The sequence below is a fragment of the Macaca fascicularis genome, chromosome 12 (genome assembly GCF_037993035.2).
Source record: "Macaca fascicularis isolate 582-1 chromosome 12, T2T-MFA8v1.1".
In the NCBI taxonomy this organism is placed as follows: domain Eukaryota; kingdom Metazoa; phylum Chordata; class Mammalia; order Primates; family Cercopithecidae; genus Macaca; species Macaca fascicularis.
In genome coordinates, this window is record NC_088386.1 from 135,934,173 (window position 1) to 135,955,492 (window position 21,320).

Sequence of the window (21,320 nt, forward strand, 5' to 3'; positions counted from 1 at the left end):
TTTTTCGGTGTTTCTGAGAATTCTGGGAAATGAATGGGGGATGGGGGGGACGTTTTCAGATTTTTCTCATCAGCTTTACCCCAGGTGAAGACACGCCTTTATCTTATTTTCTAAGGTAAGATTCTAGTGTTTCACCTTTTACTGATGGTATAAGAAAAGGAGAGAGATCACCATAGGAAACAATATAAAATTAAATAATTACCGGACGTCGCCGTCCTAAAGCTTCTTTTGAACATTTGGTATTATTTATTACCTACCATTATATTTTGGAAATTGGCTCCCCGTGTCAGGCACTTCTCACACTGCCTTCTCCCTGGACATACTCATCGGGAGCTGGATTCCAGGGCCTCAGGACTGAAGGAGATAAAATCCATGGAGGCGGGGCTTCTGGTTGATGGTGCCTGGCTCACCTGGTGGTGGTGGAGGGCTCGTCAATCCAGAGGAACAAGGAGCCCCGCTGGGCAGCAAATCCTACACCCAGCAAAACGATTCTTTGGTGGGTGGGGGGGATGAGAGAAACGAAGGCATTCTCAGGTGATGAAAAATCTAAGAGACTTTGTTTCCAGTGAGCTCTTCCCCCCTTTAAAGTTTGGCTAAAGGAAGCTTTCAAACAGAAAGTAACACAAGAACGCTGGGGCCTTCAGAAGGAAGGAAGAACAACAGAATAGGTAAAATAGAAAAATATAGTAAACGATCCCTCACTGAGTTTTTAAAATTATATTTGGTGGTTAAAACAAAAATCATAACATCGTCGATGTAGTGCTTACTGCACATACAGGAAATACGACCATCACTATATAAAAAATGGGGAGGGTAAAAGCACCTACATGAAAGAATTCTGTGATACTCCCCTTGAAGCAGTAAAACATCCACACAAATAGGTTGTGAGAAGTTACATCTGTGTGCTGTGATACCTAGAGCAACCACTACAAAAACTATACCTAATGATATTTCCCAAGACATTATCAGTAAATCAAGATTGAATTCTAAAAAAATGTACTGTATTCATTGGAAGGTTAAAAAAAAAAAAGGCAAAGGAAACAAGACAAAACACAGCAGACATGAGCCCTAATCTGTTAATTATTTGATAACCTGAACAGTCCTGTACCCATTAAAGAAGCTGAATCTGTAATTTTAACACACAACCCACTTCCAACCCCCCGCCAGAGAAGATTCCCGGTTCCAGATAATCTCACTGGAGAATTTTAGCAAATGTTTAAACAACTTTATACAATCTTCTCCAGAAAGCAGAAGAGGCTTTGCAACTTGTTTTATGATACCAAAACCATACAAAGACAGGATGAAAATAACTTCAAACCCCAGTAGACTACTATCTCTCATGAACATAGACACAAAAATCATTAACAAAATGTTAGCAAATTGAATCCAACACTATATGAAATGAATAATACACCACAACCCAAGGTGATTTATTCAAAAGATGCAAGGCTAATCTGGTATTTGAAAATCAACCAATGTAATACACCTTATCCGCAGGTGAAAGAAAAAATCTATGACCAGATTGCCTGATGCAGTTTTTTGCATCACTTGACGAAACTAAATACTCATTTATGGTAAAAGCAAAAACTGCTCTCAGCAAATAAAACTGCTCTCAGCAAATAAGGACAAAACTAAATATTTATGGTAAAAACAAAAACTCTCAGCAAATAAAACTGCTGTCAGCAAATAAGGACAAAACTAAATACTCATTTATGGTAAAAACAAAAACTGCTCTTAGCAAATAAAACTGCTCTCAGCAAATAAGGACAAAACTAAATACTCATTTATGGTAAAAACAAAAACTGCTCTCAGCAAACTGCTTCAGCTTGATAGGCACATGCACGAAAACTCTGCATCATTGTACGTAATCATGAAAGACTGAGTGCTCGTCTTCTAAGTAGGAAACAAGGCAAGGATTTCTGCTCTGCCCACTCTTATTCAACAGAGCACTGGAAGTTCTGGTAATAGGCCATGCAAGAAGGCAAAAAATAAAATTCATACAGATCAGAAAGGAAGAAATAAAACTCTGTTTTTAGTTGACATGACTGTTCACATAGAAAACCCAAAGGAATCTACAAACAATTCCTAGAACTAATGAGTGAGCGCAGCAAGTTTGCAGACTGAAACGTCAACATATGAAAATCAACTGCATCCTACATACTAACAACAAACAGACGGAAACTGAAATAAAAGATGGAATACCATTTACAGTTGCTTCAAAGAAAATATAATATTTAGGTCTAAATCCAGCAACACATACACAGAATCTGCATACTAAAAAGTACAAAACACTGATTAAAACAATGAAGAAGACCGCAGTGATTGGAGGGGCTTACGATGTTCATGGATTGAAAGACTCAACAGAGTCATGAAGTCAGTTCTTCCCAAATTGATTTTTAGGTTTAATGGAATTTCTAGCAAAATCTCAGCAAGGTTTTCTTGTAGACATAGACAGGCTTACTATAAAAGTTGTATAAAAATGTAAAGGCCGTACAATAGTCACAAGAATTTTGAAACAGAGTAATAAAGTAGGAGGAGTCATTCTTCCAGTGTCAAGATTTACTACATAATCATATCAATCAAGACTGTGTAGTGTGGACGGAGGGTGTGATATTGATAGATACAGAGATCAATTAAATAGAACAGAGGATCCAGAAATAAGCCATATTCTCAACTGACACAGTAGCGCACCACATAACGACATTTGGTGAATGATGAAGCGAACAGCATATAAGATGGTGGTCCCATAAGATTATGATACTACATTTTTACTTACCTTTCCTATATTTAGATACCTAAATTGTGGCCAAGCACAGCGGCTTATGCCTCCTGGGAGAGGCAGGACAGGGTTTCTCCCAGCATAATGTATTATGTATACATAATACATAATACAGTATATGCATTATTCCAGTATATGTATTATCCAGTTTAAATGTATTATGCTTTATGTACTATGCAGTATAAATGTATTATGAATTATGAATATTGGACAGCCATGAGAATGCATGAGTTACTGTTACATGCAAAAACATCAAGGATTCGGGCAGGCAGCACAGTGAATGAAAGAAGCTGAACATAACAGGGTGCATACTTTATGCATAAACCCTTCAAAAACACCAATGCTAGCATCTGGTTTTGGAAGTCAGGATAGTGCTTCTCGTGGAGGAGGGATAATGACTGGGAGAGGGCATGAAGGCAGCTTCTAGTTCTTGATCTGGGAGCTGGTTCCATGAGCACGGTCCTTTTGTGAAAACATATGTAGACGAAGGCTAATTACTTGTGCACAGTTCTGTAGGTTTGTTAAATTTCACTTAAAAATTAATTCAAAGAGCACAAAGTGCCGTATACAATGTTGTTTCATCACTACAGATTTTTACCCTAGGACATTTAGTTGTCTTAGTATGAAGTTTGACCCAAGCCCAAGGCCTTTTTCAATTCATCCTTAAATTCCTTGTTCCTCAGGCAGTAGATCAATGGGTTAATTATTGGCGTGACAACAGTGTACACGGCAGAGATGAGCTTGTTGGAGCTCCGGGAATCAATGGCTTGGGGCCGGACATACGTGAAAATCATAGCCATGTAGAAGATGGTGACCACGGTGAGGTGAGAGGCGCAGGTGGAGAAGGCTCTCCAGCGGCCAGTGGCCGAGGGGATGCACAGGACAGCCAGGGTGATGTGCCCATATGACAGCACGGTGGCCAGAAGCGGAAACACCAGGATGATGAAGGCCAGGATGAAATCCACCAGCTCAGCAGTGGAGAAGTCCGTGCAGGCCAGCTTGAGGATAGGGGAAATGTCACAAAAGAAGTGGTTCAAGATGTTGGAGCCACAGAACGTGACGCTGGAGATAAAATAGACCTTGATCATGGAGATGGTGAAGCCGCTCACGAAGGAGAAGCCCACCAGCTGGAGGCACAGCCCCGGGGTCACGAGGACGTGGTAGTGCAGTGGGTGGCAGATGGCCACGTAGCGGTCGTAGGCCATGGAGGCCAGAAGCACACACTCGGTGCACACCAGGGAGCTGAAGAAGTAGAGCTGCATCATGCACCCGACGAAAGAGATGCGTTTCCGCTGGAGGAGGAAGCCCTCCAGCATCTTGGGGGTGATGTCAGACACATACCAGATCTCCAGGAAAGACATGGAGCTCAGAAAGTAGTACATGGGCCTGTGGAGGGAGGCGCTGCTCCAGACAGTCAGGATGATGGCCAGGTTCTCCACCAGGACAAAGAGGTAAGTGAGCAGGAAGAGGAGGAAGAGCAGGTACTGCAGCCCCGGGGCCGTGGGGAAGCCCACCAGGATGAAGGTGCTGACCTTGGTGACATTCTCCCCGCTCATGCCTCTGTGCTTGGGAGCTGTGGGCCTGCAAAACATCAAAGAGCAAGAGGAAAGGGCTGCAGGGCAGCTGGGGCAGAGAGAGAATGGAGCTGGACTTGGATGGGGAGTTTGGGTACAAAGAGAGGCCACACGGTTCCTGAGAACACCAGGAGAGAGCAGTGATCTGCTGATCTTCTGAGTTTTAAAGTAGAAAACTTCTGTGTGCTTGCATTTAGATATAACCATGAAGTAGGAATGAGGAAGAGAATATGCTGAGGAACAGAGCCGGGCAGCTCCTGGGTGGGTGAAACCCAAACCTCTGAGTCTAGGGGCACTACCAGTCCACACATGCTCGGGGCAGCTCTCAGAATCCAAGTGGGCATGGACACAGAGCTGGCCCTCCTTAGGGTCCTTCACCTGAGGGTTCCTGCAAGTCACAGCAGCAACCTTGGCCCGAGGTGAGGGGCTATCAGCCTACCAGGGCAGGACCCCAAACCGGGCTAACCAGCCAGAGGAATGCAGGGAGGGCTCCCAGGAGAGGGCTGCCTGGCTCTCGGGGACCTGGTCCACAGGCGAGGGAGAGAGAGGGTAGCCGCAGCCCCTTGCCCCGCAGGGCACCTGGTGGTTGCTTCACTGGCAGTCTAGGTGGTTGAATGGCAGACTTCCACCAGCTCACAGCTGGGGAGGGTGACCCCAGGTTTCTGGCCCAGAATGCTGAAAATTGATGAGAAGACTAGGAGAGGGCCAGGTGGGTGCCGAATAATCGGGAGGCTGTGCTGGGGGAGGTGTGGTGCACGGCACTTCCTGGAGAGCCTCACGGTGACATGTAGGGGGTTGGCTATACGAGTCTGGAGTTCATGGATGAGTTCCAGGCTGAAAAACGAAATTCTAGAAAGGAATTGTCCAGGGACAGGTTTATACTGAGAAACGCACCTGTACTCCTGCTGTCTAGGGTGAGCATTCTGTGGGAACTCAAGATCACCCACTGGGGTGGCATGGCCATTCCCTGCCTTAAAATGCCAGCGTGCAGTTCAGAGTTTAGGATCAATTTCACAAGCATTTGCTACTCACTGCAGTCACTGCCTACTATCTCCCCAAAACAAAAGCAATAAGAACCCCTGCTGTTAAAGGGATCTCCAGATATGAGTCTGAATGTTGCCTCTTTAGACACCATCCAGGGTGGTGACTGTGTGCTTTTCCCAGCTGAGTGGCCACAGAGGGCTTTAAAGTCCACAAGGAGGAAAGTTGGGGGCCACAGAAGCTCCTTGGAAGGCCAGCGGCCCCCACCTGTCAACTGGGTTTGCTGGGGAGAGCTGGCGGTGGGGGTAGCGAGCTTTGGTTCTTATGCTTTTAACCCAGGACAGTGGAGGCCCCTATAGATTTCTCTTGATTTGGATAGTGGTAACTGATCTCTAATGGGTTGGCTAGTTAATACCAGATTGATTCGTTAAATTGAAACTGTGTTACTTGACAAATTCAGGGCCCTTTACAACACACTGTCTCCATCCCCTGAACTTTAGACAATGGCTGCATTTTCTTTTAAACAAACTTTTTATTTTGGAATCATTTTAGATTTACAGAAAAGTTACAAAGAGAGTGCAGAGAGCCCCGGGAGCCCCTGCATTCAGCTTCCTCCTGCATGAAGAGGGTTCGTTCATCAAAGTAAGGGATTGACATTGGTATTACAGTGGACTGAACTCCAGACTTTGGCGTTCATCTTTTTTTCCTCAAATGCCCGTTTCTGTTCCAGGGTCCCCCATAGCTACGGGCACGGCTGCCTTTTTAACTTGGCTGTGCCTCCCTGGTTTCTGTAGACAGACTGAAAGGCCAAGCGGATGCTGCCGAGGGAGGCTGGCATCCTCTCATCGTAAACAAGGTTCTCCAATGTGTTACAAAGACTGTTTTTGCCCAGTCACAAATTCAAACCTAGGTCTCCAATCTGAGAGAGGAAAGTGAAGCTTTCCATGCCACAGAGCAGACGTATTTTGGGGTGGTCCATGAGACGGGTACTGCGGTAGCTCCTCCCGGCTGCACCTACCATCAGCCTGCCGCCATTTACTCTGATGCCTTCCCTGGTGCCTGGCAGAGCCACCTAGAACCAATCCTCATCAACGATGAGTGAGCAGATGCTCTCTGCCCCATTCAGCCACCTGAGGCTGCTGGCTAATTCTGGGTGAGATGTTAGACATCAGGGCATAACCTGATGCCTATGAATATGTGCTCAGCACAGTACTCAAAAATGCAAGGGCCACTTATGGAGCATCCATGAGCCATCCTGCTTGGTGCTGGCCATGAGACTGCAGAGGGGAATCCCTGCCCCAGATTGTATGTGGGGGGCATGTGGAGTGGGGAGTGTCAATCACACACACAAACGAAGAGCTCTCTCCCCAAGCAAGGAATACATCGTACCCTAAAATCACAGCAAAATGAGCCCATCAGCAACTTGGAAAGTGCTGGACCCTACCTGGCCTGTCGGGAAGCCTCACTGCAAATGGCTGCAGCTGCCTGCAGGAGTGAAGAGTAGCTTCTGCCTGTGTCCAGCAACTCCCAGGCTGGCCACAGTGACCAGACAAGCCTTGAACGTGCTCTTGAGAAGTGGGCTGCCTGAGGCACTGGGGAGACACCACTGTGGCTTTTTCTGATGAGCACAGGGACTCCAGGGTCCAATTATCCCCCTGCTGATGGAAAGGCCCACACTGCCAATTAGGTGAGCCGGTGCCTCTGGAGCCAGGCTGGCCCCTGCCTGGCTGAGGGCATCCAAGCAGAGGCTGTTGAGCCACTCCTGGCCCCCCCGTTTGGGCCCTTCACCCTCCTCAGTGGCTATCTCCCACACTCCCTACTGAAGGCGCTGCTGTCCATGGGTCACCCTTGTTCCTGTGCAGCCCACACCCTCTGAGGGAAGGATTTGTCCCACCTGACTTCTGTTTCCTCTCTGGTCCAGTTCTTCTGACCTCCCCTGTTCTCTCCACTTTAATTCTATGGCCCCAGGTGCTCCTCAAGTAGGCTGGCTCCTGCCACCCTGCTTGGGGCTTTGGGACTCACTGTGCCTTCTGGAATGTTCTCCCTCTGCATCAGCCCGCCTGTTCCCTCACTTCCTACAATCCCACACCCAGCCAGGACATTCCTTTTTCCTCTCCTGCCAGATGAGTCAGCTTGGGCTGCCAGGGGAGAAACCCTGTCCAGCCTCTCCCAGCTTCTGGGGGCTCCTGGCTTCAGGGTCTGTGGCACCAACACTTCGATCTCTACATCTCAGGTCACGTCGCCTCCCCATGGTCTGTGTGTCAGATCTCTCCTGTGTGTCTCTTTGAGTGTGTGTTTATTATTTTCAAATTTATGCATAATAGATGTATATATTTTTGGAGTACATACGATTGAATGCAATTATAATTTGTAAATATCAAATTAGTATAAATGGGCTATTCATCACCTTAAATATTTGTCTTTTCTTTATACCAGAAACATTCAAATTATGGCTATTTTGATATATGCAATAGATTACTGAAAACTATAGTCACCTTACTGATCTCTAACCTCAGTCTTATTTTTTCTATCAAACTATATATCTGCATCCATTAATCAACCTCGCTTCACCCCAGTCCCCCGTACCCTTCCTAGCCTCTCATAACCACCAATCTACTATTTCCATGAGATCCACTTTTTAAGCTCCCACATATGAGTGAGAACATGCGATATGTGTCTTTGTGCCTGGCTTATGTCACTTAACATAATGACATCCAGTTCCTGCAAATAACAAGATTTCATTCTCTTTTATGGCTGAATAATATTCCACTGCATATAGTACCACTTTTTTTATCCATTCATTCATTCAGATGGACACTTAGGTTGATTCCATATTTTCGTTATTGTGAATAGTGCTGCAGTAAACATGGGAGTGCAGAGACTCCTTCAGTGCATTGATTTCCTTTCTTTTGGATATATATACAGTAGTGGAAATGTGGGATTATATGGTAGTTCTGTTTTTAGTTTGTTGAGAAACCTCCATACTGTTGCCTATGGTGGCTGTACTAATTTACATTCTCATCAACAACGAATGAGCGTTCTCCTTTCTCTACATTCTCACCAAAAACTATTATTCCCTGTCTTTTTAAAAATAAAAGCCATTTTAAATGGGATGAGATGGCATCTCACTGTGGTTTTGATTCACATTTCTGTGATTATTAGTGATGTTGAGCATTTTTTTACATACCTGTTTGCCATTTGTATGTATGCTTTTGAGAAATATCTATTCAGATATTTTACCCATTTTTAAATGAGATTATTTGTTTGTTTTTTTTTTTTTGCTTTTTTTTTTTTTTGCCATTGAGTTATTTGAGTTCCTTATATATTCTGGTTATTAATCCCTTGTCAGATAGATAGTTTGTAATTATTTTCTGTGGGTTGCCTTTTTACTCTGTTGCTTGTTTCCTTTGTTGTGTAGAAACTTTTTAGTTTGATGTAATCCTGTTTGTCTGTTTTTGCTTTGGTTGCCTGTTCTTTTGAGGTCTTGCACAAAATCATTCTTTGCCCAGACCAATGTCCTGGAGTGTTTCCACAATGTTTTCTTCTAGTGATTTTGTAGTTTTGAGTCTTAGATTTAGTATTTAATCCATTTGGATTGAATTTTCTTATGTGGTGAGAGATGGGGGTCCAGTTTCATTCTTCTGCACATGGATATCCAGTTTTCCCAGCACCATTTATTGACGAATCTATCCTTTCCTCATCATAGGTCCTTGGCACCTTTGTTGAAAATGAGTTCACTGTAAATGTGTGGATTTATATCTGGGTTCTCTGTCCTGTTCCATTGGTCTATGTGTCTGTTTCTATGCTAGTAACATGCTGGTTTGGTTACTGTAGCTTTGTAGTATAATTGGAAGTCAGGTGGTATGCCTGCCATGCCTGGGAACTCTTGGGTCCTGATCCGCCTGCCATGCCTGGGAGCTCTCGGGTCCTGATCTGCCTGCCATGCCTGGGAGCTCCTGGGGCTCTGATCTGCCTGTCACGCAGGCTCTTATGAGGACACTTGTCACTGCATTTAGGGCCCACCTGGTTAATCCACACTGATCTCCCCATCTCCAGATCCTTAATTTAGTTACATCTGCAAAGACCCTTTTTCCAAATAAAGTTGTATTCACAGGTTCCAGAGATTTGACATAGACCTATATTTTGGGGCCATTTTTCAGCTGACTAGAGCTGATGTATTTTTTTTTTTCCTTAGCATGTATCCCTGAATACCATTCGAGTATTTTACCTATTTATTTTGTGTATTTCTCTGTCATCTAATAGAATGTAAAGTGTATGAGGGCTGAGATTTTTGTCGATGTTGTTCATCGTTTACCTTGAGTGTCTGGCACATAGTAGGTGCTTGGATGAATAAATGAGTAAATGAATGAATGACTCAGTTAGTTGTGACCAGAGAAGCGTGTGGACAGAGGATATGGAGTAATTTAACTGGAGACAAACCATGTCCTGGCCCAGCTGCCTGGGATGGAAAATCAGCTCTCCACAGCCCCGAGAATGGCACCAGTAGCATCGCTCTGAGCCTGTGCCTGGGTCCCTGGGCTGGCTACCCAGCCTAGTGCCCTTCCTCCAAATAAGGCAGGGACATGGGCTCTGACCCAGCCGGCTAAGTAGGGGTGGAGACCCAGATGATCAATTGCACACAAAGGAGGTAAACTCAAGGTCATGACACCCAGGAGGCCCAGGAGGGAGGTCCTGACTGTGGGTGGCAGGAAGTCTCGGCACTCACTCTGTACCAGCTTAGAGGGGGCCAGAGAAGGACAGTGGACTCTGGAAAGGACATGAGCTGGAGGTGGACAGTCAGTGGACGGTGGTGCTTCTATACAACAACATGGGTGTCAAGCATGGGGTTGGCAGATGTGGAAGTGACAAGTGGGTTTTAATGGGGTGGACACGAGCTCTGCAAACAGATCCAAACTCAGTCAGAATGAGTACAGAGGAGGAAAAGCAACTTCTCCATAACTCAGATACAGATACAGGCAGATTTTAGACCTTCATCATTTCCCGGTGGTGGACGTACAGTGGTGGTTGACGCACCACTGTGCAACCTTCCTGCCCAGACAGCTGCTCCAAGCCAACTGGGTTCCCAGGGGTCTGAGTGGCCCTCCTCCCAGAGGGTGAGAGCAGACCTGGCCGCCTGGGAGCTGGCAGGGAACTGGCCAGTACAGAGGAGGATGGGCTTCAGGGTTCTGTGCAGTCTGAGGATGCTGCGATCAACTACAAAACAGTTTCTATATTAAAACCAGACTCACAAGGTCAATTCTAGAGTGGGATGAAACTTAACAGTATGAGCTGAAGAAGGTTTTCTTGGTTGTCTCTGGCTCAAAAATGTGCAGAGGACTGGATGGATGCCAGAGTTGATTAAGATAGATTTAGTAAGAGCTTATTAGAAAGTACGTGTTTGAAACAAGAAGACAGGTGTTGAAGGTGGCCCTGGCAGACAGCAGCAAGGAGAGGGATGGTAGGAAGACATCGCCCTGCTGTGAGCAGCCCACCAGGCAAGAGCTGTGGCTGAAGAAGCATGGATGAAGAGACATGGATGAAGAGGCATGGATGAAGGGCCGTGGGTGAAGAGACGTGGATGAAGGGCCGTGGGTGAAGAGACGTGGATGAAGGGCCGTGGGTGAAGAGACGTGGATGAAGAGACATGGATGAAGAGGCATGGATGAAGGGCCGTGGGTGAAGAGACGTGGATGAAGGGCCGTGGGTGAAGAGACGTGGATGAAGGGCCGTGGGTGAAGAGGCGTGGATGAAGGGCCGTGGGTGAAGAGACGTGGATGAAGGGCCGTGGGTGAAGAGACGTGGATGAAGGGCCGTGGGTGAAGAGACGTGGATGAAGAGGCTGTGGGTGAAGAGACGTGGATGAAGAGGCATGGATGAAGGGCCGTGGGTGAAGAGATGTGGATGAAGGGCTGTGGATGAAGAGACGCAGATGAAGGACCGTGGATGAAGAGGCATGGATAAAGGAACGTGGGCAAAGAGCCGTGGATTAAGAGACATGGATGAAGGGCCATAGGTGAAGAGCTGTGGATGAGGGGCCGTGGGTGAAGAGCCGTGGATGAGCCATGGGTGAAGAGCTGTTGATGAAAAGTTATGAACGAAAAGCCATGGATGAAGGGCTGTGGATGAAGAACCGTGGATTAAGAGACATGGATGAAGGGCCATAGGTGAAGAGCTGTGGATGAGGGGCCATGAGTGAAGATCTGTTGATGAAAAGTTATGAACGAAAAGCCATGGATGAAGGGCTGTGGATGAAGAGCTGTGGATGAACAGGTGTGCATGTGGCCAAGGCACCACCAGCCTTCACTGGGAGCAAGCAAAACCCAAGCCCGACGCCCTCTCCTGCTCACACCCACTGAGAGGCAGGCTCTAAATTCCTGACCCCAAGTCAGCCTGATCCCTTAAATCAGACCCCATGAAGCCCTTTGCTACCCCATCCTGCCCTCCCATGAAATCCTACATCTCCCTTGGCCTTGGAACAAGTCTTCACCTGGATCTGATTTCTACCCATTTGATAGGAATTACCCCTTTGCCTACTGTAAGATCAGGTGCCACCAGTTCTGACTCCCTGGGGCCCTCTGTGGCAGTTACAGCCCAAACCCGCTCCCTCAGCCCCCAACAGCCTTCGCTCGTCTGCACGTCCTCCTTCAGCTCTGGCGTCCACTGGGTCCCCAGCAGATATCTGGATGCACTCCTCAGTTCCTTGTGTTCCTGCTCTAACCCCAAATGCTGATTTGAACACTTACATGGCTCTCAAATGGGCCCGGCCACTACATCCAGCTCCTGCATCCATTGCTCAACTCAGGGTAGTGCTCATCCCTCACGTGGACAATCCCAGCAGCCTCCTCCACAGCCTCCTTGCCTCCCACGGGGTCCCCTCTACATCTCTCACACACCTGCCAAATAGCCTGTCCAAGGCAGGAAACTGAACGTACCTCTGCCCCCACCTTAATTGCCAGACGAGTCCATGCTGCCTGCCACACGCGGGAGCTCTCAGGGTCCTGATCAGCCTAACACACCTGGGAGCTCTCGGGGTTCTGATCTGCCCCCCACGCCTGGGAGCTCTTGGGGCTTTGATCTGCCTGACACGCGGGGAGCTCTCGGGGTCCTGATCTGCCTGCTACGCCTGGGAGCTCTCGGGGTCCTGATCTGCCTGCCACACCTGTGAGCTCTCGGGGTCCTGATCCGCCCACCACACCTGTGAGCTCTCGGGGTCCTGATCTGCCTGCCACGCCTGGGAGCTCTCAGGGTCCTGATCCGCCCGCCACACTTGTGAGCTCTCAGGTCCTGATCTGCCCGCCATGCCTGGGAACTCTCAGGTCCTGATCTGCCTGCCACGCCTGGGAGCTCTCAGGGCTCTGACCCACCATACGTGTGAGCTCTTGGGGCTCTGTCCTCTTCTTGTCTCAGGTCTCCCCCTTGGTGAACACCAGGCTCCCGTGATGCTGCATCTTTGAACTCTGCACAGCTCCATGCTGCTTCCTGCCTCTGAGGCTTTGCTATCATCGAAATTGAACACCCTTCCTCTTTTCCACCCTTTAAATTGGATAACCTCTATTCCTGTTTTAAGGTGTAAATATCATGCCATCCAGGTGACCCTCTTCCACCCCTCCCTGCAGCCCCCACTTGGGTTTGCTTTATCTCTCCTTGCACTGTGGATCCCTTACACGTCCAACCCAGCCCATACCCAGCCTCTGTCTCCTGCATGCCCATTGGGCACCAGACACTGTGCTGGGCTGCCAGGTCCAACAGTGAACAGGACAGAGGTGGCCCTGCCTGCCTGGGCATCTGTGTGTATTTAGGTTCAATCAGAATCAACTCATGCAATAATAAAACACTTTTTATTTTCTCAGCAGCTGACTGGGCACGGAGTAGGGGTTTACGTAGGAAAAAGGCAGAGGGGCGTCCATCCAGGACAATCAGAGAACATTCTTTGGGTATAAAACAGAAAGCTACGTGTCCTTACTCTTCCGAGACACATTTTGCTTTGGGGACATGTGGAGCTCATTTTGCCACATGGTTAAACATTTCAGTGCTTTAACACACTGCAATTTATTGGGGACTTTACGATCTCAGATGACCTGGCATGTTTTGCTGCTTTCTGAAATGTGCGTGGTCATTTTAAAGGCGAGGAAAATTTATTAAGCTTTACTAAGTACGGCTTTGCGCATCTATAAAAAGAAGAAAGTACTGGTATTACAACACCAACAACGATACCTATGATATTAACCTCAACCTCAGTTTTTTTCTGGAAAGAGAAAAATGGATTTGGAAGTAATTTTTAAATGAATGCGGTACTACCATAATGCAGACAGTCAAATGGCCTCCTCAGAGGGGCTGGTTGTGTATTCCGAGATGGAGTTCCAGAAAGGTAGAAAGCTTGCCCTCTATGGCACAGCTCAAGCCAAGCCGGAGGCTTTTTTCAAGGCATTCTTAAATTCCTTATTCCTCAGGCAGTATATCAAGGGGTTCAAGACGGGGGTGAGAACTGTGTACAAAACAGAGATGAGCTTGTTGGAGCTCCGGGAATCAATGGCCTGGGGCCGGACATACATGAAAAGCAAGGCTGTGTAGAAGATGGTGACCACGGTGAGGTGAGAGGCGCAGGTGGAGAAGGCTCTCCAGCGGCCAGTGGCCGAGGGGATGCGCAGGACAGCCAGGGTGATGTGCCCATATGACAGCACGGTGGCCAGGAGCGGAAACACCAGGATGATGAAGGCCAGGATGAAATCCACCAGCTCAGCAGTGGAGAAGTCCGTGCAGGCCAGCTTGAGGATAGGGGAAATGTCACAAACGAAGTGGTTCAAGACGTTGGAGCCACAGAACGTGACGCTGGAGATAAAATAGACCTTGATCATGGAGATGGTGAAGCCGCTCACGAAGGAGAAGCCCACCAGCTGGAGGCACAGCCCCGGGGTCATGAGGACGTGGTAGCGCAGCGGGTGGCAGATGGCCACGTAGCGGTCGTAGGCCATGGAGGCCAGAAGCACACACTCGGTGCACACCAGGGAGCTGAAGAAGTAGAGCTGCGTCATGCACCCGACGAAAGAGATGCGTTTCCGCTGGAGGAGGAAGCCCTCCAGCATCTTGGGGGTGATGTCAGACACGTACCAGATCTCCAAGAAAGACATGGAGCTCAGAAAGTAGTACATGGGCCTGTGGAGGGAGGCGCTGCTCCAGACAGTCAGGATGATGGCCAGGTTCTCCACTAGGACAAAGAGGTAAGTAAGCAGGAAGAGGAGGAAGAGCAGGTACTGCAGCCCCGGGGCCGTGGGGAAGCCCACCAGGATGAAGGTGCTGACCTTGGTGACATTCTCCCCGCTCATGCCTCTGTGCTTGGGAGCTGTGGGCCTGCAAAACATCAAAGAGCAAGAGGAAAGGGCTGCAGGGCAGCTGGGGCAGAGAGAGAATGGAGCTGGACTTGGATGGGGAGTTTGGGTGCAAAGAGAGACCATGCGGCTCCCCAGAGCACCAGTGGGGAACAAAAGCAGCTCCCCACCCTGATGCATGTTAAGCATTAACCTCCGATGATATAGATTCTAGGTCTCAGAGCCTCTAACACTGGGTCTGGAACACCCTCCTGAGCCTGCCACCACCAGTCTCCCTCATCCGTCTCAAAACTATGTCCTATTTTTCACCATCTGGACTTCTCCAAGGGACCTGATAACCATGAAGGGGGTCCACAGGGTGTCTGGTGTCCTCCAGGTGACGAGCCCAGACTGCCCCAGGCTTCTGGGTGTATTGTTTGAGTCTGATGCGTTCTTTCTAAATTGTTAGATATATGTATGACCTGTCACCCGGTTTTAGGGTTGATTTTACAGAAGGAAGAGACACCATAGCAGGGGTAAGGCCCAGGTCCAAGTTAGCCAGACCCCAGACCCAGGCACACCCACAGCGGCAGCCGGAGCCTCCCAGGCCAAGAAGGGAAAGTGGCCACACCCTTATCCCCGTAGATCTGAGGGGAATATCAGCGAGGGAGAGATTGCAACACAATCCTGGAAGAGAGAAAACAGATGGCAGCAGAGAGGAGGAAGTCTAGAACATTTTCAAGGGGCCTGTCGCTGAGGGAGGAGCTGTCCACCCACACCTGCATGTGTATTTTAACATAAATCACAACTGTTAATCCTCACTACAGTCGTGGGAAAAACAAGGCTTACATCTCTATGTTGAGATGGAAAGTCTAAGACTCAAAAAGAAAGGTTCATGGACTTACCCAGGGTCGGGGCAGCACCAGGACACAGACTGGAATCTTCTAACACCAGGGCCACTGCCCTTTCAATGCAGTTTCCACAACAGAAGCAGTGAACTCATGTGGATGTGGGCTAGAACACTTGAATTATAAAGATGTGTAGATACAGTTGCTGGTTGCCCTGTGACACTAACAGGCAATGAAAACAAAAAGTCACAAAACAAATAGTATTATTCAGAAAAAAAGGCAGAGAAGACCCCTTCAGAAGGAAATACGGGGGTATAGGGCATCGGTTGGTTTAACGAACCTAAAGCCAATATTTGAATTAATAAGCAAAAGACTTGGAAGCAACCATATTTTTTATGAATAAGAGGTGGGCTAAGGAAGTTTTGTCACATCCATATTATGAACACTATGTGGTCACTGAAGAAGGGGCAGGTTTGTCTGTCGATATGGAATGGTTTCCAAGGTCTGTAGTTACAGTTTTAAATGTTCGAAACAGCACGGATCATATGCCTCTGCTCATACAAGTAGAAGTATGTAAATAGGGCAGACGACCTGTGACAGTCACACAAGGCGATGGGGACACTTACCGTCCCTGAGGGGGAGAGCAGGATACTGGAACACAGATGGCAGGGAAATGTTTTTATGGCAACCCTTTTTCTGTCTTTCGAATTTTGCTTCACGTGAGTGTATTATTTATTCAAAATAGTGAACCATTACTTATTTGCAAATACTACATTCTCCTTTAAAAAGAAAAGGTTACACACTGGATTAGCAATTCACTAAGTCAGCACTTTCCCAGACCATAGTTCCGAATCTATACTGAAAAATATACATAGATTAAATGGCTGAATGAGCATAAAGTGTATTGTGCAGTATATCATGTGCCTTAAAAATGACAAAGGTTTCAATTATGATATTGCAAAGAGTAATGAAAACAGAGGATGGATCAGAAACTGCAGAATAATATCAACAGCAATTTTCTTCCCCAAATAGTAGAGAAATTGAAATACAGAAAAGAAAACTGAAACTAAAGATTAAATAGAACTATATTGATGGCATCTATTAGAGCATGAATAAGTAGGTAAATTATTAAGAATATAAATAAGTAATATGAATTTAACAGATCCTTAAAGAAAACACATAGGAAATGTAGGGAGTGGTTAAAACACCTGATTCATGTTGGCATGCAGTAGTCATTCCATAAATGGTAGCAAGATTGTGCCTAGAAGTTACATGAATGAAATCTAATAAAACAGCTTTCTTTTACATATACCGATTAAACACAAAACGAACTTAAACCACAGTAGTGTGTGTCGTAGAACTGCATGAAGTGGAGTCCCTGGCCCTTTGCTGACATCCTTTCTTGCACCTGGAATGCCCCCCAGCCCCGTCCCCACTCTGGCTACTTCTGCTGTGGCCGTCCTCTGGGCTCCCATCACCCCACACCTACCCCCCTCTCTGCCCTGTCTCTCCTGGTTGCACTTGCTATGTTCATGAGGGAGGAGGGATGTGGGTTGGGTGCGACCGGGCTGTACGACTGATGGAAACTCTATTTGGAAGGTGCTCGTGAAGTGCCTTTTGCTGCCCACCCACTGGGCCGCATGCTTCGGAGGACAGGAGCTGTACCTCTCTCACCACGGACCAAGGCACTAAGAGCACTTCCCACCACGCAGTAGAAACTCCACAAGCCATAGGGGAGTGAATGTCGATGGGAAGGTTAAAGGAGTGACAAGGGCCTGCCCAAACTAACATGGTACAGCAAAAGCTGGCAGAGTGGGTGGTGGCACGTGTTTATTTTCACCACCACAACCACCTGCCCCCTCTTCTCTCTCCTCTTAGTGTTCAAATCCCAGATCTTTAAAGAAAAAGAGAAATTCCATATAAAATGTAAAACTAGAGGGCTATCCTCATGACACAAATGCTAGTGAAGAAAGGCGGCCCAGAGCCAAGAGTCTTTGAGAATGTCACCACCCTCCTGCCCATGGGAGGGAAGAAGGTGTCCAGAAAGCCTCATCGGGGTGCCCGGAGAGCTCTGTGGCCCGGGGGACATAGATGGTGGGAGTCTGGATCTCACAGTTGTCTGGGTCAGCAGGGAGGAGGGCTGAGGGCTGGGTGTGAGTGGGGTGTATGGCTGATGGACGCAGTATTTGGAAATCCTTTTGTGGCTCCAAATCAGCAAAATTTAAGAAGGGCAGAGGCAACTGGCTGGGCAGCTTGGTGGCTGTAAACAGAGTAAGGATAGCAGCATTATCAGCAGGTACCACGGAGATCATGGCTAGTTTTGGAACTTCAAGGAAAAAAAACCCTAAAGGCATCCAGCCAGAATAAAATATATATAATTTTGTATATAAAATAGAACATCCGTTGAGTTAGCTTTAGTTTTCATCAAAAACTTAAGAGTCCAGAAAACAGCAGAGAAACATCTAGAGAGGGCTGGAGGATATGAAACTCGAATATTGTGTCCAGACCTGGAAGTATTCACGCCTGAGGGTAACAGAGAGGCAGCCTGCACAAGCACCTGATTTGCATGTAGGAGTTTTAAACTCTTCCTCAATATGAAACTCAAAAAGTCACAGGTATTAACTTGAGACATAATAACAATCCTTGACCAAGACTTTCACAGCATAAAAACACAGGCAGTGAAGAAAAGCACATTCAAACACAGCGTCTGAAGAAAACCACATTCAAACACAGCATATACAATTCCAGCAAATGTTGTCCAGATAGCTACAAAACAAAATGCAAAGGTCTGTCCTTGTTTATTGAGATAATATATAATGAAAAATAGTAATTGTTTGCAAAAAGAAAAAAGGGAAACTGGGCTTAAATACAGTTAAAGCCAGTAACTATATTTAAACAAGTTTCTCTTCTTTTCCCAATTACTGATTATCTAATTGTTTTTCCATGAGGAAAAACTTGGGAGAGGATAAGATTGTAATAAGAAAAAAAGTGTGTTTTGCCTCATTTTCAGATAAGATAATCAAAAGGCTATGTTTTATTCCTGGAGTTTATTGTTAGAGTAATATGAGTCCTTAAAATTTTTAATAGTAAATCATGGTTTTTAAAAGGATATAGATCCTATAACTCTTGAAAGAACAAAAAATATAGAAATAAAGGAAATCATAAGAAAGCACCTAAAACTAACTACAACAAAAAAAGAAAAAAAAAAAAAAGAAAAAAAACAACAAGAAAAAAGTCAGTTGTGACAATAAATGTAAGTAGGATAAACTCACCTAGTAAAAGGAAAAAACGCCCAAGTCATAGAAAAAGAATCTATTTTATTAGGTTGGTGCAAACGTAGTTGTGGTAATATGCCAAGATACATAACAAAAAACTTCAACTCAGGTTGAAATGACAACCATAGGTTCAGATGTATAATCAAACAAAAAGAAAGCATGATTGCAGAATTAACATTTGATCAAGTAAAATTTCAGACCCCAAATGGTCTGTTTTATTTATAAACCTTTTAGTGAATAATACATCCTCAACACAGAGTCAGCAAAAACCTGACTTTAGTATCAGAAGAAATAGACAGGGGCTGGGCACAGTGGCTCATGCCTGTAATCCCAGCACTTTGGGAGGCCAAGGCGGGCAGATTACCTGACGTCAGTAGTTCGAGACTAGCCTGGCCAACATGGTGAAATCCATCTCTACTAAAAATACAAAACTTAGCCTGGCGTCATGATGGGCACCTGTAATTCCAGCTACTCCAAAGGCTGAGGTATGAGAATCACTTGAACCCTGGAGACGGAGGTTGCAGTGGACGGAGATTGCACCACTGCACTCTAGGCTGGGTGACAGAGCAAGACTCCATCTGAAAGAAACAAAAAAAAAAAAAAAAGAAGAAGAAGAAGAAATAGACAGAAATAAAGTAGCAGCAGCAGACTCTAGTACATGCCTCTCACTACTTGACAGATCTCAAAGGTAAAAGCAAATTAGAATGCCAAGTATTAGAATTAGAATAATATAATTTTTGAAATGTTGATTTGAGGGATAATAAACTCACAGCCCTGAGAAAACATACACCTTTGTTTAGAAAACGTGGAGAAATCATCTGCAATAGCATCAAAAAATGTTCAATCTCTCTCCAAAGCAGAATCACAGATAACACATTTTCCTAAAAACAATGGCATAAAAATCATTTTTCATGAATTAGAAAAAATAATAGAATTGATTGATAGCAGCAAAAACTTGTTCTGACGTAGGCTGAGTTGAGGACAGTAAAATGATGGAACTCTAGCTAGTTTAACGAGCAGGAGAATATGAGCATGCAACCCAATTTCAGAGACTATAAAAAGTAAACTGCAGATGGAGATGCACCAAATGACAGGAAGGGTTGGCGCTATTTACTAAGCACCTCATATGTGTTCTATTCAGTGGTCCTCTTACAGCTTCAGTTTACAGATGACAAGAAAGACTGGGGGCTTAGACGATTATTAAAAGCAATCATGTAAGAGTGAATGTTAACGTCAAGAAAAAGGTCTATTTCTGAGAAAACGGAGTGAAGTGAAGACAACTCAGCAGCATCATGATGTTAAAATTGCTTCAAAGAAAACCGACAGGCCCACATACTTGACCTGTGCCCAGCTTCTAGCTATGCCAGGAGTAGATCTTTCCTACCTTAGGTAAACCCTTAGAGAGTGTGGGAAAGTCTCCATTCATTTTACAAAATAGCAAACTCCTGATACAAAAGGTTGATGAAGATTGCAGGGAAGAAAAACTATGCATCAATGATTTTTTTTTTTAACTATCGTTACAAAACTCAAATAAAATGTCAGCAGTCAGGACCCAGCAGCACATTAAAAGAGCTCACGTCGCACTGGCATGATTATTTCCGCAATGCAAAGAGACTTCGAGGTCAGCAAATCTGCTGAAAGGATCACATTTCAAGTCTAGCTGATGCTAAAAGGCTTTGATTAAAAACTCTCCCCAAGCTTTCATGCATTTGTCATCCCCAAAGAAGTGATTTTTCCTCATATGATAAATAATACTAGCCTCAAGCAACAGCCTGCAGCATCCCCACAGCTAAATACCAGGATCATTCCCGCTCCGCCAAGGTCAGATGAAGACAGGGCTCTTGGTTGTAACTGCTGCTGTGTGACAATGTGCCACTGTACTGGCTACCACAGAACACAATAGAGAAGTAGACAAAATTATCATTATTTCCAGATGACAGGATTTTTAACCCGAAAAATCTGCTGCACTATTAGAATTAAAGGATTTCAAAATGAATATTTAAAATGTAGTCTTCCCATATACCAACAATTACTAATTAGAATATTCTTAGGTTAAAAAAAGTGTATTGTAATGATGTCAACATCTCCAAATCAATTTTGAAATTTAATTCAATTCTATTTGAAATCTCACCAAATTTTATTTTTCTTGAAACAGGATGAAATAATTCTTGAAATCATCTGGAAATATAAACAGATAAGAACAGCTAAAATAATTCAGGAAGAAGAAAAGAGAAGCAGATTAATGAAGAGGAGTTTCTATTTTGGATAGAAAAACTACAATAAAAATAAAGATAATAATTTAATAAAATAAATATTAAAGATATTTATTTTATGCCTGCAGGTCTGCTCGTTGATTTCCTTTCAGCACTGATTTTTAAAGAATAATCCAATTAAAGATTATTTGTGACTTTTTTTTTTTTTTTTTTTGAGACAGAGCCTCACTCTGTCCAGGCTGGAGTGCAGTGGCATGATCTCGGCTCACTGCAACCTCTGTCTGCCGGATTCAAGTGATTCTCCTGCCTCAGCCTCCCGAGTAGCTGGGATTAAAGGCGCTCAGG

The 21,320-nt window shown here is 45.6% G+C and overlaps 2 protein-coding genes across 3 annotated transcripts; both read right to left on the minus strand.

Annotated features, from left to right (window-relative positions):
• Positions 1-3,396: 3,396 nt before the first annotated feature.
• Positions 3,397-4,429, minus strand: LOC123568090 (olfactory receptor 6B2-like). The gene has a single exon (XM_045368450.2). It carries the CDS (start codon positions 4,369-4,371, stop codon positions 3,397-3,399), a length of 975 nt encoding a protein of 324 aa, XP_045224385.2. The 5' UTR covers positions 4,372-4,429.
• An 8,724-nt stretch (positions 4,430-13,153) lies between these two features.
• Positions 13,154-20,596, minus strand: LOC102117251 (olfactory receptor 6B3). Of its 2 annotated transcripts, none has more exons than XM_045368066.3 (4): positions 20,522-20,596; positions 19,219-19,340; positions 15,545-15,709; positions 13,154-14,682 (listed from the first exon to the last, which is right to left on the minus strand). In XM_045368066.3, exon 4 carries the CDS (start codon positions 14,655-14,657, stop codon positions 13,731-13,733), a length of 927 nt encoding a protein of 308 aa, XP_045224001.2. In that variant the 5' UTR covers positions 14,658-14,682; positions 15,545-15,709; positions 19,219-19,340; positions 20,522-20,596; the 3' UTR covers positions 13,154-13,730. The 2 variants fall into 2 exon arrangements, with proteins under 2 accessions (XP_045224001.2, XP_015288547.3); XM_015433061.4 differs by having other exon boundaries at positions 19,127-19,340.
• Positions 20,597-21,320: the final 724 nt, after the last annotated feature.